The sequence below is a fragment of the Xenopus laevis genome, chromosome 3L (assembly GCF_017654675.1).
Source record: "Xenopus laevis strain J_2021 chromosome 3L, Xenopus_laevis_v10.1, whole genome shotgun sequence".
Classification (NCBI taxonomy): Eukaryota; Metazoa; Chordata; class Amphibia; order Anura; family Pipidae; genus Xenopus; species Xenopus laevis.
Genome location: NC_054375.1, coordinates 91242755 through 91259871, shown reverse-complemented (window position 1 = coordinate 91259871; position 17117 = coordinate 91242755). Strand labels below are relative to the sequence as shown.

The following is a 17117-nucleotide window of genomic DNA, read 5'->3' as shown; positions in this document are numbered from 1 at the left end:
TGGGATGGCACTAAGCCGGGAAGTGAGCACGGACAGTTCGTCACATGAGAACTTAAACTATCTATATAATATGGCATGGAAGTATGTCGTTCACAGCCTAGAAGTTGCTTTGATGACTTACGTCTTCAACATAAAGTTTATTCTTGATTTATGAAGTATTAGTGAGTCAATAAAAAGGCAAAAGAAATATGACAAGACAATGTGATGCAAATTAGGTAGGATTATCCCTACTTTGAATCCAAGTGCTGAATTTTTAAATATAGAAACAGTAAAGAAGATTTTGAACATCAAATTAGCAATGGAATATTCCTATATCCTTTGCAGCAGATGGTTGCAATATATAACAATCATGTGTGATCAATGTTCATCTTTTTGTTACTCATTGTATTTACCTCAAGCTGTGGCATTTAAATAGGTAAACATTTGTTATCAAAACAAAAAGAATGAAAGGAAGGTAATGATCTACACATGATGTTCACACAAGTATTTATAAATGGCCCAAAAACATTGTTATTGTAATTGTTATTGAAACTGATCTGCTTTAGTGGAGCAGATCAGTTTCATCTGTATAACAAATTACACTTATATATGAACTATGAATGTGTCTTCTTTTACAAAGGCCTTAACTAATAAAAATTGTTAATGTGGAAAAACAGTTCAATTCAGATGTCATTTGATATACTTTCACAGACTCTCTAGTTTGTAAAAAAAAAAAATGAGAATAAAAATCATTTTAAAATACAACGCAGCAGCAGTTATTTTAGTTGATTTAAAACTGCAATGAAGTCTAAGAGAGAAATGTTTCAATCTCTTTAAGGGTGGCATGAAAAAGCTCACAGATATGAAAAAAAGAAAAATATATGCAGAAGAAAAGGTTATCGAATTGGTAGAAAAAGAAATAACCAATTTAAATGCGCTAAGCAAGAGTCAAACTACCAAAAATGTTACAGCTGATGAGATCTGCTTTTCAATCATTTTTCTGCAATTTTATTGGACCAGACAGAACCGGTTTTGCATCAAAATACAGATGGGACTTGTTATCCAGAACAAGCATAATCTGTGGTTTTATGGATAACGATCTTTCGGTAATTTGGATCTTCATAGCTTAAGTCTACTAGAAAATCATTTAAACATTAAATAAACCCAATAGGCTGGTTTTCCAATAAGAATTCATTATCTCTTACAGTAGTATTGACAAGTACAAGGTATTGTGTTATTATTACAGAAAAAAAGGAAATAATTTAAAAAAACAAATTGGATTATTTGGATAAAATAAAGTCTATGGGAGACGGCCATTCCATAATTCGGAGTTTTCTGGATAATGGGGTTTCCAGATAACAAATCCTATGCCTGTATATTGAAACTGCATCCACAGGCATAATGGTGTCTAGTCTTGATACTATATTATAGTTTATCCCCTTATAATACACAGGAGTCAGGAATATGCGGTAAATTGTATACTTCAAAAAAGTGCTTAGTGATGTCATCAGGTATAATTGGTGTTTAGTGATATAACTTCTGTCACATAACTTACTGTAACTAGTGTATTATTAAGAATAATGTTGTAAACTATGATGGCACCAGAAGTCACCTTGGAGTTTTATGACCTGTATAAAAGCATGGACATGGTATTCCTTGCTGACTTCTATCTTTAAAATTTACAATAGGGGTACAGTATGGCCTATATATTTTACAGATGGTGCATTATGCTAAATAGCTTAACATTAGGGTTTATATATGGATGAACATTATATTAAACATATGCATCCTTGTTAATTGCAGTGTGCCCTTTTGTTACTAAATGCAGGTTTGGGATCCCTTATCCAAAAACTCTGATTTTATTCTGTTTTCCTCTGTACCTACGGTACCTTGTGCTTGATGTTAAGTAGTCTAGCCTAAACCCACATAGGGTCCTATTGGGTTTATTAAATGTTTTTAGAATCCTTAAGGTATGGTCATCCAAATTACAGAAAACCCATAACCCCGAGTTCCAAGCATTGTGAATAACAGATCCCATACCTGTATGACTAGACTGCCATGTGGGTTGTAAACAAGGGAATAATATTATTGACAATATTGTTATCCCTTCAAGCATATTGGAAAAGAGTGCAAGGTACAAAACTTCGACTCCCTATCTTTGTTATATGTAGATAAATCCTTGGCAACTATAATTTTTTGTGGGGAAACTCAAGATTATCATGGTTTAGAGGATTAACATAATCTTTTTAGTATGATGCTTATATAATAAGGATTGTAGAAACAAGCATCAGAAATACATGCATCTGTTTTTTTATTTATTATTGCTTGTATTTGCCTTTAGTAAATCACACCTAGCTCCTGCTATAACTTACGTGAAGTTTAACAAAATTAGGTGTTCCTCATATCCTTATGTTGGTTCTTTTGCCAGTTATAGTAATATCTGCAATTGGTGGTTGCTGTTTTACATGTTTTTGTTCCTTGCACAGCTGCTAATACAGTCTAAAGGCCCAAAGGGGTCCATATTTGATACAGAGGATATAAAATTAATTCCTAAATGCAGAATTGTATTATTGACAATATATAATACAAGGTTTATTACTTGTCGTTAGAAATATAGCCTTACCAGCCCCAATAATTTTGGTAATGAAACACTATTTGGAAGCATCTACAACTAATATTAGTGATCAGAGGATCCACTGGCTATTGTTAGTGATTGCAAAACAATTCTTACTGTTTGCTTGATGGGAAAATGAGTTTTATAATCCCATAGACTGCAAGCGACAGTGACATAACTGTATCTGACTGACAAAATAACTCTACCAGCTTGGTTTTACATCAGTGTTCCAGCTGATAACTCTTGCCACGAACCAAGGTGAACTAAAGATACTATTATGGAAACTCTCCTCAAAATGTAATCTCTAAGGAAATGTTACAGTAATAATTTATGTATTTTTTTCAACACTTCATTGATTAACAAAAAAATACGATTAGCTGGGTACATCATTTTTAATTGAGTTGCACATAAATTGAGGCTTTCATTTCTATAAGAACATCTATAGTATAGAAACATAGTTCAATAAGGTAAATTCCATTGTGGTGATAATGCAGGACATCATAACTGTGAGGCAGGTCAATAATTGATGTATGTAAAGGTAAATTAAGTCATGTCTTTTCTATGAGACTGAGAAAATACTACGGACTCATTTGAAACATTTCTTCAAATTTTGTACAAGGCATTCACAAAACAACATTCTTGGGCCAGAGCATTTCCATTCCAAGTATTCCAAGTACCAGTGTTAGACCATGCACAGTAGTTACTAAATGATTCCACAAAAACAAATATCTTTGTAGTCTGGGAATTGTTTAATTTCAACTGTTGGAAAGAAGTAACCTTTCTCTGCTAAAGCTGAAAGCTGGCTCTAAAGATCCATCAATAAGCAAGAGCAAAGTCCTGAAAGAGAAAAGGCTTTTACTCAAGGAATATTGAGCTCTAATCATGACTGAGAGCTTGGCCATCACCTGACTTCCTGCCACCTTGCTATTTCTTTCTTTTAAATTGCTCTCAGAGGATACAAGATCAGCTTGGTTCAATATCAGATACATCTGTTAGAACATATAAACAGAGAACCAATTAAATTATGTTCAGAAGAAGCCAGAACAAAACCTACACTTACAAACAGCGAAGTTGAGAATTACATTTAAATTGAAAAGGTATGAGGGCAGAAGATGAGAACATAGAACTAATGTGCAAATGTATTGGATAGCAGAGCTTGAGCAGTAAAAGCCTTTAGACATATCAAATAAATAAATAAATAATACATGCATTTGTTTCACTTGTAAGTGTCTTGTCTAATTATCTGTTCAGTGTTCCTCCATGTGTGCATTGGTTTGACATTGGTTCTTTGTGTCAGCCAACAGAATATTATTGGCATCCTACTGAAATTCAAGCTACAGTAAATAAATAATGTTGTCCTGAAACTAGTACTTTTGTGTTATACTTTAGTAATGTTTGTTACCAACAAATTCCTGTTTGGAGATGATTCCTGAGGTTGCATCCAAAAAATGATTGATGTATGAGATCAATACAGTGGATTTGATGTTTTCCTATTTTGTTCAACAGAATTTAAAATGATAGTCACACTAACTTTTTGTAAATCAACTTTATCTTATACAATATATTATTATCTATGTCCAGTGGGTAGAATTGTTGATGATGTTTACAGCACACTGACATACAGTATAGTGTATATATAGTGAATAAAGTACCCCCTTTTGTAAAATATAGGGATATTATAAGTTACAGAGGAGTTTCATGACCATATAAAAACACGAGGCCGAAGGCCGAGTGTTTTTATACAGGTCATGGAACTCCGAGGTAACTTCTAATATCCTCATATTTTACAACTGGGGGTACTTTATTTATTATAATACACAAATTTCAATGAGTCATGTGACAGAAATGACATCAGAACTCACCGTTTATAACTGATGACATCAGAACTCACCGTTTATAAGGATATAATTTACAGGATATTCATGGCTTTTGTGTATTATATAGTGGATAATGTACCCCCTACTGTAATTTATAAAGATATTATGTTACCGAGGAGTTATGTGACCATATAAAAGCACGAGGCCGCAGGCCGAGTGCTTTTATACAGGTCACATAACTCCGAGGTGACTTTTAATATCTTTATAAATTTCAAGTAGGGGGTACATTATTCATTATAATCTAAAGTTTCAGAGAGAGAAGGGAAGTTGTGGAGGGGTATGCCTGTGTGAGTGCTGAGGGAGAGAAGACTCCTACACAGACTGACTGAGGCTTACCATGTGGTCATGGTGGGTGGTGGCACACTGCAGTCAGGGCTGGTCCTATCACATGTGGGGCCCAATTGGGACCATGTTGGCGGGGCCCCTAGACAAAGTGTTGCTGGCTACTGACACACCAAGTATTTAGGAAAAAAGGGCATACAGGCACAAAATAGAAAGGAAAGGGGCAGACAAGGTAACATAATAGGGGAACACAGGGTAAGAGAGAGAGGGAGGAAATAGGAGAGTGGACTGGGCCAATTAGTTTGGGGCTGGGCCGATTCAGCTTGGGAGCAGGCTTGGTTGGATTGGGGGCAGGCAGGGCCTAGCAAGGTTGGAGGAAAGCTGGGCCTATGAGAGTTGGGGGCAGGCTAGACCTATGGATTTGGGGATGGGCTGGACTCTCAAAGTTGGGGGCAGGCCAGGCAGCATCATGTGCTGAGGGAAATATTATCTGTGCTGCCCTGTGGTGCGGGGCCCCCCAGAGGTGCGGGGTCCAATTGGCCTAAGGCCGGCCCTGACTGCAGTAGGCAGTCTCTCTGTTCAAGTCTCGTGAGCCGAGACCTCCACACTCTGTCTCCCCAGACTCCACACAGGGCAGTCACACAGTCTGACTCCAGCCAGCGAAGCAGAGGGGAGGGGGGCGTGCCGGTGCAGCACAGCTGTGACGTCCACACTCTGTCTCCCCACCCACCCAGTCTCCAAGACTGAAGAGTGACAGGGTGTGGGAGGGGCAGAAGAGGGAGAGAGGCGCTGATCATTCCCCATTGATTTGTGTTTCTGGAGCACAAGTTTTTCTGCTGCTGCTGCTCTTAAAGAGCCTCCCTGCAGCAGGGCTATTTGGCAGCCCGAACTCTGCGTGAGGCTGCAGCAGTCACTAAACAGCGGCGCTGCTCCTAACAGGAGGGGGAGGGAATTAGGTCAAAGGCCGCCTCCTTAGACGGCACTCACTGCCTGACATCTCCGCTCCCTGATGCTTAGAGTTTTGGCTCTGGGGAGAGGAGCGTTCCATGCCGCATGCGCTGCGTGAGTTAGTACGATTTAATCCCAGCAGTCAGAAGGGAGAGGGCAAGAGCGGAGGTACAGTAAAGCTGCAGGGAGACGGAAGTGGTGAGCAGCAGAGGAAGTGCTGACCCAATAAAGGGCGCGTTCCGACGTCAGAACGCGCCGTTTATAAGGATATAATTTACAGTCTGGTCCCATAGGGAAATGACCAGACTGGAGATTATAAAGTATTAGAGGTTGTAAACATGGTGGAGAAACATATAAAATTATAAGCTCTAATGTTTCCAAAGAAAATGTCTACAATGTTATGAGTTTACTTATTTTTTATGTATAGATTTAACCTTTCCTAACAAATGGATCAGTGTGATGGAATGACAGATCCTTACACTTCCAATACATGCTACACATGGCTAATACAGCTCCACCATCCAATAATTGGTGACCTTGGAGCTCTGAAATTCTACAAAATATTGGATTGAAATTCTGTCTTAATTGTTAATATTTAATATAATAACAAAATAGTATTAATATAGCCACATTCTCCAAATAGCCCATACGTTTTAATAGTAAAACAGAACAAGAATTTGACAAATAAACATTTTATTGCTGTGCCATACACCTGTGCATTTCTTTGTGACTACCTTAGACTGTTCTGTGCTCCCCCTCATTATTTTGAAACGGGTATGAAGGATTATAGTCCCTTTATTAGGTGTTGATACACAGTCTAAAGTAGGCCATGTGCTGAATATCTTTATTATATATATATTGTATAAGCTAGAAGTAATTGTCAAAATAACCAAGCAAATGTATTTCAAACTTAAAAATATTCTCTCTAACCCAAAAAAGAAAGAAGCAGTAGTATCTGTGCAGCATATTTTTAGTGTTTGGAAAGTGTAAAAGACGTTGCTATTCAGAATGTTTATGGGTATTCTGTGTTAATTAACCTTTGTATTGAATATAATATTTCACTTTCTCCTTATTTAGGAATGCCCTCAACTTCTTCAAACAGAAAAGATCCTTATCCCTGTGGATGTTGTCAAACCCATCACCCTGAAAGCAAAGAACTTGCCACAGCCACAGTCTGGTCAGAAGGGTTATGAGTGTGTCCTGAATATTCAAGGAAACGAGCAGAGGGTCCCTGCGCTTCGATTCAACAGTTCCAGTGTCCAGTGTCAGAACACATCAGTAAGTATGCCATTTCTTAAAGATAAATATAAGGGAAAACTTTCAGCCCCCCCAAAAAAACAATTGATGACTTAGATGGTCTTACACGGGCTGATAAAAGCTGTCGACACACCAAGTCTATGGGGCCCTCCAATGGGCTTCCCCGACTGACATCTGGTTGAAAAACTGGCAGGTTTCAAAATCCCATTAGATCGAGGACTGCATGTTCGTTGATACGGTCCTTGCTTTGACCACCTGTATTCCAGGTGTTGTGATCCGATGATCAGGGCCCTAGGGCCCACAATGGAATCAGCCAGATGTCGCCCACGCAAAGTGAGCATATTGAGGCATGGTCTGCTGGTTTGGCGACCTCTCCAAATGAGCGGATCTGCCCACGTTTGGCCACCTTTACTCTATCCTACTAGTAAGTTCAGATAGACTGATCTGAATAAGGTGATATCTAGACTCTTTATTATTTGTTCAATCCCCCTATAAATATAAGAATGGGTCACAGTATACTATATTACATAGCTACATACAAAGTTGGTCATTCTTTTATCTCCACTATACCAAATGTTCTCTTCTCCCACAAATGGCTTTTTTAGAGTCTGCATAAATAACCAATATCTACTCTACTTGTATTAACAGTTAGGGGCACATTTACTTAGGGTCGAATAGCGAGGGTTAATTAACCCTCGATATTCAACCGTTGAAGTAAAATTCTTCGACTTCGAATATTCGAACAATTCGAAGGATAGTCAAATAGTTGAACGATTTTTAGTTTGAATTGTTCGATTCGAAGTCGTAGTCGAAGGTCGAAGTAGCCAATTCGATGGTTGAAGTAGCCAAAAAAATACTTCGAAATTTAAAGTATTTTTTATTCTATTCCTTCACTCGAGCTAAGTAAATGTGCCCCTTAATGTACATTGTTGAGTATTCCAGTGTCAGAATTTTGTTACACTGCATATTAAGTAAACGTTTATTTTTCTAGATAACGCTTAACCGTTTACAGATACAATCAAGTCAGTACAAAGTTTTCTTTAGCATATATATGGTTAAAATCAATTGCTGGAATTGATGGAATTGTAGGATTAGATTTGAAAGTAGATCCAAAATAGGAATGCTTGTGGTTACATTACATTATTGGATAGCAGACATTTCGTATCCCTTAACTTTATGGTTTGGAAAATTAAGCACAAATTAAATACTTAACATTATGGAGACTCCAGGAGAAAGCGAGGAACAGCAGGGCATGTCTGTACATAAGTGCTTTTCTCAGGTCATAAAAGGAAGTGAGAAGCTTTGCTTTATGGGCAGAATGATTAGTTTGTATAGGTTACTTTACATTCCAAGTGTTCCGTAAGTAAAAGTTTATGATCTAACAGTTTACTGCACCCTAGAATCACAGGTCAGATCATATCTTTTAATGCCAGGCTACAAATTGCATAAAATATGAATGCAAAGCTTTGGCTGCAGAAGAGTCAATAAGCAGATTTTTTTTCTATTTGTATGCTATATTTATAACATTTCACAGAATGTGAATGTGTATTCTACATTTCAAGCAGTGAGTTTGTTAGGGGGGGGGGGAGGGAATGGGACCCATGTAAATGAATAATTGTTTGAGTTAGTTCTAAAGTGGTTGTGCTATGTAAAATGTGTAATGCTTGAAAGTGGCCACCAGAGGGTATAAAAGGGTGTTTCAGTGGGAGTTGATAGTCCACTCCAGACTAAAAGGTGGGATTCAACATCAACCTTCAGCATGTGAGTTGGAACATCTGGTTGATAACTAAAGGCAGTTAGGAGTAGCAAGTACAGAAGCTAGTATAAGCCTGGATATTACATCCAGGGTACTGGATGTAATATCCTGTGCTAGGTGTAAGAGACAGGTAGGCTACAAAGAATTGGCAGCTGTCATCCCCCAACCAGGAGGTAGAGGGAATAGGTTCCCGACAGACATCCTGTCAGTTAGGTTTGGGAAGAGAGAGTGCAAAGCTAGTAAGGGACCCTATGGCTTCAGGCCAATGTTTAATGTATAAGAAAAATTCCCATTTGGAGAGTGTTCAGGTCAAACTGGCTAGTTGTTTGGGAATTGAATTATTGTACAAATTTAGTAAAATTGCTAGTGGTTAATGGCAGATAACAGGGACAAGAAAGTCAGACACAGGAAAGTTTATACATGATGTCAAAGTACCTTTAAATGAAAGCCTGGTGCTGCAAATTTAGCTTTTGCTTTTACAGTATACCAATCAACAGATCTTTTGTTGACCTTTATTTAATTTTCTGTACTGATTTTAAATGTCAGTTGGAGGCTATTTTCTCTGCTGTGTAATCACTTCTTCTTTGTCATACACGTAGGGAAAGCAATAAATATGAATAGAGGTTAAATTTGTAATTAGACATGACTTGCTTTAACTGAGGCGTAGGACACTATTTGATAAGGTAGAAACAAAACAGTCCCAAATCAATGTGTTCTTTATCATTTTAGAGAGAGAGAGTATAAAAAAGTTATTATTATTAACATGGTCCAGTATATAGGAAATGTAGACTTAAAGCATACACCTTTAGACCTGACATACAACTTTAATTACATCAAAGAAACTAGGCTACTGTCAGTCTTTTCTCCACCAATGGAAAAAATTGCAAGTGTAGACCACAGTTCCAGCAGGTACAAATAGCCCTGTCCTTACTGCCTGCCATAGGGTGGTAAGTTCAGGGCTCTGTTGAGGCCTGCACCCACTACCTCACCCTATCTTGCACATCTGAATGGACAAGTTAAGGGATAGGTTGGTAAGGGAGTGGAAGGAAGCACACATATGTAACTTCTCCTCTCTGCTCCTCATAAATACAGCACTGCTGGAAAACTGGGCAGCAAACTGGAAAATGCGTTCAATGTTGATAAATGCAAGGTTATGCACTTTGGCAAAAATAATATAAATGCAAGTTATACACTAAATGGCAATGTGTTGGGAGTTTCCTTAAATGAAAAGGATCTAGGGGTCTTTGTAGATAACACGTTGTCTAATTCTGGGCAGTGTCATTCTGTGACTACTAAAGCAAATAAAGTTCTGTCTTGCATAAAAAAGGGCATTAACTCAAGGGATGAAAACATAATTATGTCTCTTTATAGGTCCCTGGTAAGGCCTCATCTGGAGTATGCAGTTCAGTTTTGGACTCCAGTCCTTAAGAGGGATATAAATGAGCTGGAGAGAGTGCAGAGACGTGCAACTAAATTGGTTAGAGGGACGGAAGATTTAAATTATGAGGGTAGACTGTCAAGGTTGGGGTTGTTTTCTCTGGAAAAAAGGCGCTTGCGAGGGGACATGATTACACTTTACAAGTACATTAGAGGACATTATAGACAAATAGCAGGGGACCTTTTTACCCATAAAGAGGATCACCGTACCAGAGGCCACCCCTTTAGACTAGAAGAAAAGAACTTTCATTTGAAGCAACGTAGGGGGTTCTTCACAGTCAGGACAGTGAGGTTGTGGAATGCACTGCCGGGTGATGTTGTGATGGCTGATTCAGTTAATGCCTTTAAGAGTGGCTTGGATGATTTTTTGGACAGACATAATATCAAAGGCTATTGTGATACTAAACTCTATAGTTAATATAGGTATGGGTATATAGAATTTTAATTAAAAGTAGGGAGGGGTGTGTGTATGGATGCTGGGTTTTCATTTGGAGGGGTTGAACTTGATGGACTTTTTTCAACCCAATTTAACTATGTAACTATGTAACTATGCTAAATGCAAGCAGTACTGTATTCATGCATTTGCAATTTGACTACACACAGGGCAAGATGCTAAGTGCTAGGCTGAACAGATGCATATATTGCAATACATTTACTTTGGTTTACATGCCTGGACTGGAGGGATATTTTGAGTAGGGATGCACGGAATCCAGGATTCGGGTCAGGATTCTGCCTTTTTCAGCAGGATTCGGCCGAATCCTTCTGCCTGGCGGAACCGAATCTGAATCCTAATTTGCATATGCAAATTAGAGGCATGAGTTTTTGTCACAAAATAAGGAAGTAAAAAAAAATTCCCTTCCCACCCATAATTTGCATATGCAAATTAGGATTCGGTTTGGTATTTGGCCGAATCTTTCGCGAAGAATTCGGGGGTTCGGCCAGATCCAAAATAGTGGATTCGGTGCATCCCTAATTTTGAGTGCTTACTGATCTTATCCATATGGTTTATCTGCCTTTCTATACTGCAGGCTCAGCATCTGGGCTTTCCACTAAGCTAGGGAGTTGCATCTAAGCCACAACGTTTCTTGGAACACCAGTATGTATGCATCCTCATGGGCTTTGCAAGTAATATCTGGGGAAAAAGAAAGGTGCTAGCACAGAACTCCACAGACAAATACCCAAGGCCAGTGCTTTATGAGTGGCAGAAAGTTAGTTTCTAAAGCATGCTTACATACTCTGCAGTGATGTAACCTTTACTTCTTCAACAAAGCATTGTAAGAATGACATTAATTGTACATCATTTTACACACCTTCATAATTATGATATAGTTTGTCACCATTCATTCATCCTCTTTGCAACTTCATGGAATTTGAGACAGGGCGGTTATATGTACTCTCCATTCGAGAAGCTGACCAGCATATGTGAACTAACACATTCAGTATATGAAGAAATGTACAGACTAGGCAAAATTATACTGGATGGTTGAAATAGATACCAGACATCGTCCATGAAATGTACCCAGATGCTGATTATATTGACTAAAATTCATGGAAATCATCAGTGTACTGTAACATTCTTTTAAGGTTGTCTGCACTTTCTGAAAATGTGCGTACAGAGCAGTGGATGGATGGATCCAAGCATGCAGTGAATTGACAGTCCTAACTTGTGCTGGGGATGAGCAAGCACAGAGCTTAGAGGGAACATTGCTTAGCATTAATTACTTTGTCATTCTTACTAGTAGCACAACAGCTTTAAGACCTGTGAGTGTGGGAATGGCTTACACATCAGCCCACAGATATAAAACACTGCATTGTATCTTTCTTGCATGATTTTTGTCTTGAAAATGCAATGTTCTGCAGTTGATGGCTTTCTTAACTCTGTTTGTTTCATTCTCTCCTCAGTACTCCTATGAAGGTATGGAGATTGACAGCCTCCCAGTAGAGCTTACTGTGGTCTGGAATGGGGATTTTAGCATTGACAACCCAGCTCTCAACAAGGGTAATATTACAAAAATGTACAAAATGCAGCTATTGTAGCAACCTGGCAAAAATAAAGATATTACTTTTCAATGGGACTAAAGGGGTCAAGAACAAATATTATATTTGCCAATGAATTATAAAGCTTTTAAATAAAAGGAATGTGCCTTTATAATACGTTTACAATACCATAAAATGTCCCTCAAAACTTTAGTACCAGTAATGTATTACAATTTTGTTAGCTGCTTGCCAAAACCGTTCAGGAGAATCAGCCACATTGCATTGTACAATGTCAACCAATGCCTGTTAACAACAGAAGATCTAAGGAGGCAGTTCTAATAAATGTGTCATTATATAAAGCGTCACTTTAAAGGAGAACTAAAAAGAAATGACAGAAAAAAACAGAAATAAAGAGGTGTAAAATAAATGACGTATTTAGAAAGCTCTTAATTTATCTTGCATGGTATTCAATTGTGTTCATCATATATATATATATATATATATATATATATATATATATTATATACGTATATTATCCATTAAACAAAACTGTTATGGTGGTATTAGATAAGTTGGCTCAGTGGGTAGTACTTCTGCCTTGCGGTGCTAGAGGTCATGAGTTCAATCCCAGCCAAAGCACTGTCTGCAAGGAGTTTGTATGTTCTTTATGTTTCTGTTTGGGTTTCCTCAGGATACTCCATGAATATAATTCATACAGGCAGGTTCATTGGCTGCTGCCTAAATTGAAAATAGTGTGCGTGAATGTGATAGGGATTTTAGATTATCAGCTCCACTGGGGCAGGAACTGATGGGAATGATATATAATCTCTGTAATGCAGAACTGTGTTGGCACTATATAAATACCAGGAAAATAAAAATATTAATGTATGTAATTCCTGTTATGGTACCAGAAGCCATATTTCATACCAATAGTTTACACCACCTCAGACCTCATGTAAGCCTTTAACTTGAAAGTGCAAGAAATCAGGTGGCACCTATAATTACTGAGGAGGCTGTATTGCATTAGCATTTGTGGATACCACTTTTTGTAGAGCTTTAAAATAGACCATATATGCCCCCTTTATTTTGTTTTATAAATGTTCAGATAGTTTGATAGTTGCAAGTGAATATATAAATGTTAAGTGCTGTGCATAGTAGTATCCTTATTTAATCAAATATAGCATGATTGGAATTGAATCTACTTCATTCTTCTTTCTACAGTTCATCTGTACAAATGTGGAGCCAAACGGCCAAGTTGTGGCCTTTGTTTGAAGGCTGATACAGACTTTCAGTGCGGTTGGTGTGTTGCAGAAGGCAAATGTACTCTAAAACAGCACTGCTTGCCATCAGAAAGCCAATGGCTAGAGCTATCAGGAACACATGGAAAGTGTGCAAATCCAAGAATAACACAAGTATGTACACAAGTTCTCATTCAAGACTGTGTTTCTCTCTGTTTTGAACTTCTAATTTTTTAAAGAAATTTTCATAATCTGTCTCAAAAATGTATATGAGCTCACAAGAAGCCACTGAAGCATTTCAGAATATTGAGTAATTAGGCGCATGATTTTCCACAGTTTATGTAATTGTTATTGCAGTTGTCTGTTATTAGTGAATTGTGCTATAGTAAGCTACAAACTACAATCTAGTGAAGTTCCAAAATGTATCATTGTAAATATAAAAGAGAATAACCATATATCTGTTATCTGTAAACCTGTTACTACATTTTATCCAAATAATAAAATTTTGTTTAGAAAATGATTCCCTTTTTCTCTATAATAATAAAACAGTACCTTGTACTTGTTCCAAAATAAGATTAAATTAATTCTTATTGGAAGCAAAACCAGCCCGTTGGGTTAATTTAATATTTACATGATTCTCTAGAAGACTTAAGGTATGAAGATCCGAATTATGGAAACATTTGTTACCAGGAAACCCCAGGTCTGGAGCATTCTGGATAACAAGTCCTATACCTGTATACACACACACACACACACACAATCATATCTATTATATATTTGCTTTAGTGCTCTGAAGCACTCTGTTTTCCATGAGAACGAAACAGCTGTATACAATGTTGAGTAAAAAAAAAAGGCAATATGAATTATTTACCATTGACTAAGATTATACTGGCTCACTCTGAAATTAGAAGACTATAAATTTACAGAGATGCAAAATGTGTGTAAGGAGAAAAGGCAGAGGAGAAACATCATGCTGCTGTTAGCAGCAGTTGTAAATGTTGACAGGTTGTTATGATATAATGAATTTATTTCCTACACAAGCTTCTCTCTGCATTTCTCCACATTTTTGACTAGAACATGTCTGTCTGGATTTTTTCACTAATTTTGTATTTAAAATACTTTCCACTTCTAGATTTTCCATCCATGCTTCTGTAATAATAACAACTGCAATTCACATATACTTGCCAGGGATATTAGGCCCTAAAGTGTACCCTATTCTAGTGAATCATTATATGTGATTTGTCCTAATGACAAAAATATCAGGGTGTTGCACCCCATAGTTTCTATACACAGAGCACTTTTGCAAATATGGTGCATAGCTTCATTTTAAAAAACAAATGTATTAACCTTGGTACTCACATGACAACTAGGAACCGATCAGTATAAATTGTCTGTTAGCTTTTGAATGCTAAGTAAGGGAGTGATTTATCAACGTTTGAATTTGAATTCTTGCTACAATTTACATTGACAAGTTTGAATTATATTTTCAAAAACTTGAATGTTTGGTATTTATTTTTGGAGCTTGTAAACTCACAAATTTGAATTTTTAGAGTTTTTTTCACAATTGCGTTCAGTTGAAGTTTTTGTATTCAGATTTTTTAATAAATAAACAGACATTCAAGTTTTTTTTAATTGTGTGTTTATTCGAAGTAGAAAAAACGCTAAAACCTCACAAATTCAATTTTTGATAAATAAGCACACTAGTGTCCTATTCAGAAGCCAATTCAAGTATATTAAGCAGAGAACTGAATTCTTGATATAGAGTTGGTATGGAATTTGGTAATTACAGTTTTCCCGTAATTTTTTTAAATTATTTTCTATATAGCTATATTCCATAATAGCCAATTAAGGCATACAAATGGTAGCCAAAGGAATGCACAAAGGAGTAAACTAGGGAAATTTGTTATACACTGGAAACAATTTAATGCAATTCAATTCATACTAAAAGAAATTAGGTAGAATTTATTGAATTATGTATGTTAGAAGAAAATAATAAAGCAGAAGTAAATTGTATAGAAGATTTAACAGGTAAGAAGGCATGACGACAATTTTTAACACTGTAGAGTGGAACAGAGCAGGAAAAGACAGCTGCTGGGATGCATATGTAAGTTTTGGCTAAGATGATTTGTGTCTTAATACAGTAGCAACATGCCAAATTACAAAATTATCCCATTGGCCCTACTGTGCCTCTTTTACTGTTGTGCAGAAGAAATGCATAGAATGCATTCTAAAACCAAGCATTTGACCATGACCATAGAAAGGCAAGAGGCTGAATGCTTTGATACAGGTCATGGAATTTCGAGGTGGCTTCTAATATCCTCATATTTTACATCACAGTGTACATTATTTTTTATATGAGTTTCAGTGTCATGAGACACAAATTACATCACTTAGCACTGATTATAACTGACAACATCAGTGAGCTTCATTTATAAGGATACAATGTATTGTAACTATATATTTATAAGGATATTAGTTGCTCTTGTGTATTATATAGTGAATAAAGTACCCCCTCTTGTAAAATATAAGGATATTATAAGTCACCGAGGAGTTTCATGACCGGTGTCATACAGGTCATGGAACTCCGAGGTAACTTCTAATATCCTCATATTTTACATCTGGGGGTACTTCATTTATTATAATACACAACTTTCAGTGAGTCATGTGACAAAAATGACATCAGAACTCACCGTTTATAAGGATATAATTTACAAGATATTCATGGCTTTTGTGTATTATATATTAATAAGTCCAATGTAATGCTTATTCTTGTTCAGATCACACCTGTGACGGGCCCACGGGAGGGAGGAACAAAAGTAACCATTCGAGGAGAAAACTTGGGTTTGGAATTTTGGGAAATTGAAAATGATGTCAAGGTAGCAGAAGTGAAATGTACCCCTTTGATTGAAGAGTATATTCCAGCTGAACAGTAAGTTGGTACTTTCAGTAACCCATTCTTTGTTGTAATGTGCACAGCACAGACTATAATGAGAGCCAGTACCAGTGATACAGATGAAAACTTCTTTTGTTTTAGTTTTTTTCAGACAGCATTCTCTATGAATTTTATAAGCAATAGGGCTGCCTATCTTTACTATGTCTATTATCAAGGAGATTTCTCTGCAGCTTTTTTGAAGCCTGTGTAAATAATATAATAAAAGGATAACCATCAAAACGAATTTTCACTTTTTCGAAAATAATGGCAATGCCCTCTCAAATATGTAATTCTGAAAAGGTCACCTTAAGTTTTCTTAAAAATGTTCACATTTGTTCTGTATGAAATAAGTGATCATTAGAAAGCAGCAGCATCATATTCTACAACTGCAGTGTAAAATCACTAAAAAATACTTTCCTCTGGACAAAAACGACTTTGCACATACTGTATATGGATTGTTTAATGTTCTTGTACCAAGCACATAACATTAAAGATACAGATTGTACATTTAGTTTAGATTTCTGTTTGTCTGTTTTCAAACAAGTGATAACATATGTGTTTTTGTTGCTTGATGAATTTGGATTTTTGTTCATTCTGATTCTGAGTTTTGTGTAATGTTGTTATGAATTCTTTGTTGTATCTGATTATCCTCTCATACAGCTAGCGTAGGCTTTAATAGTACATTTAGATCAATACTGTGTGTGGCTCCCTTTTTTATGTTCAAAATGGTGCGCCTTTTATAATGCACAATTTTGAGATATTTGTTGCCATTAAAGCTTACTTCATCTGTAACTTAATGTCTTTATCAATGTTGCGTCTG

General features: G+C 36.8%; 1 protein-coding gene across 4 annotated transcripts in view; it reads left to right on the top strand.

Moving 5' to 3' along the window:
* Positions 1–17117, top strand: part of LOC108711237 (plexin-A4) — a 521236-nt gene that overhangs the window by 445335 nt on the left and 58784 nt on the right. For all 4 annotated transcript variants that reach the window (XM_018252771.2, XM_018252773.2, XM_041586588.1 and 1 more), the window contains 4 exons: positions 6778–6978; positions 12053–12149; positions 13349–13539; positions 16143–16294. In XM_018252771.2, coding sequence (XP_018108260.1) covers positions 6778–6978; positions 12053–12149; positions 13349–13539; positions 16143–16294 — 641 coding nt within the window. The remainder of the gene's footprint in view (positions 1–6777; positions 6979–12052; positions 12150–13348; positions 13540–16142; positions 16295–17117) is intronic.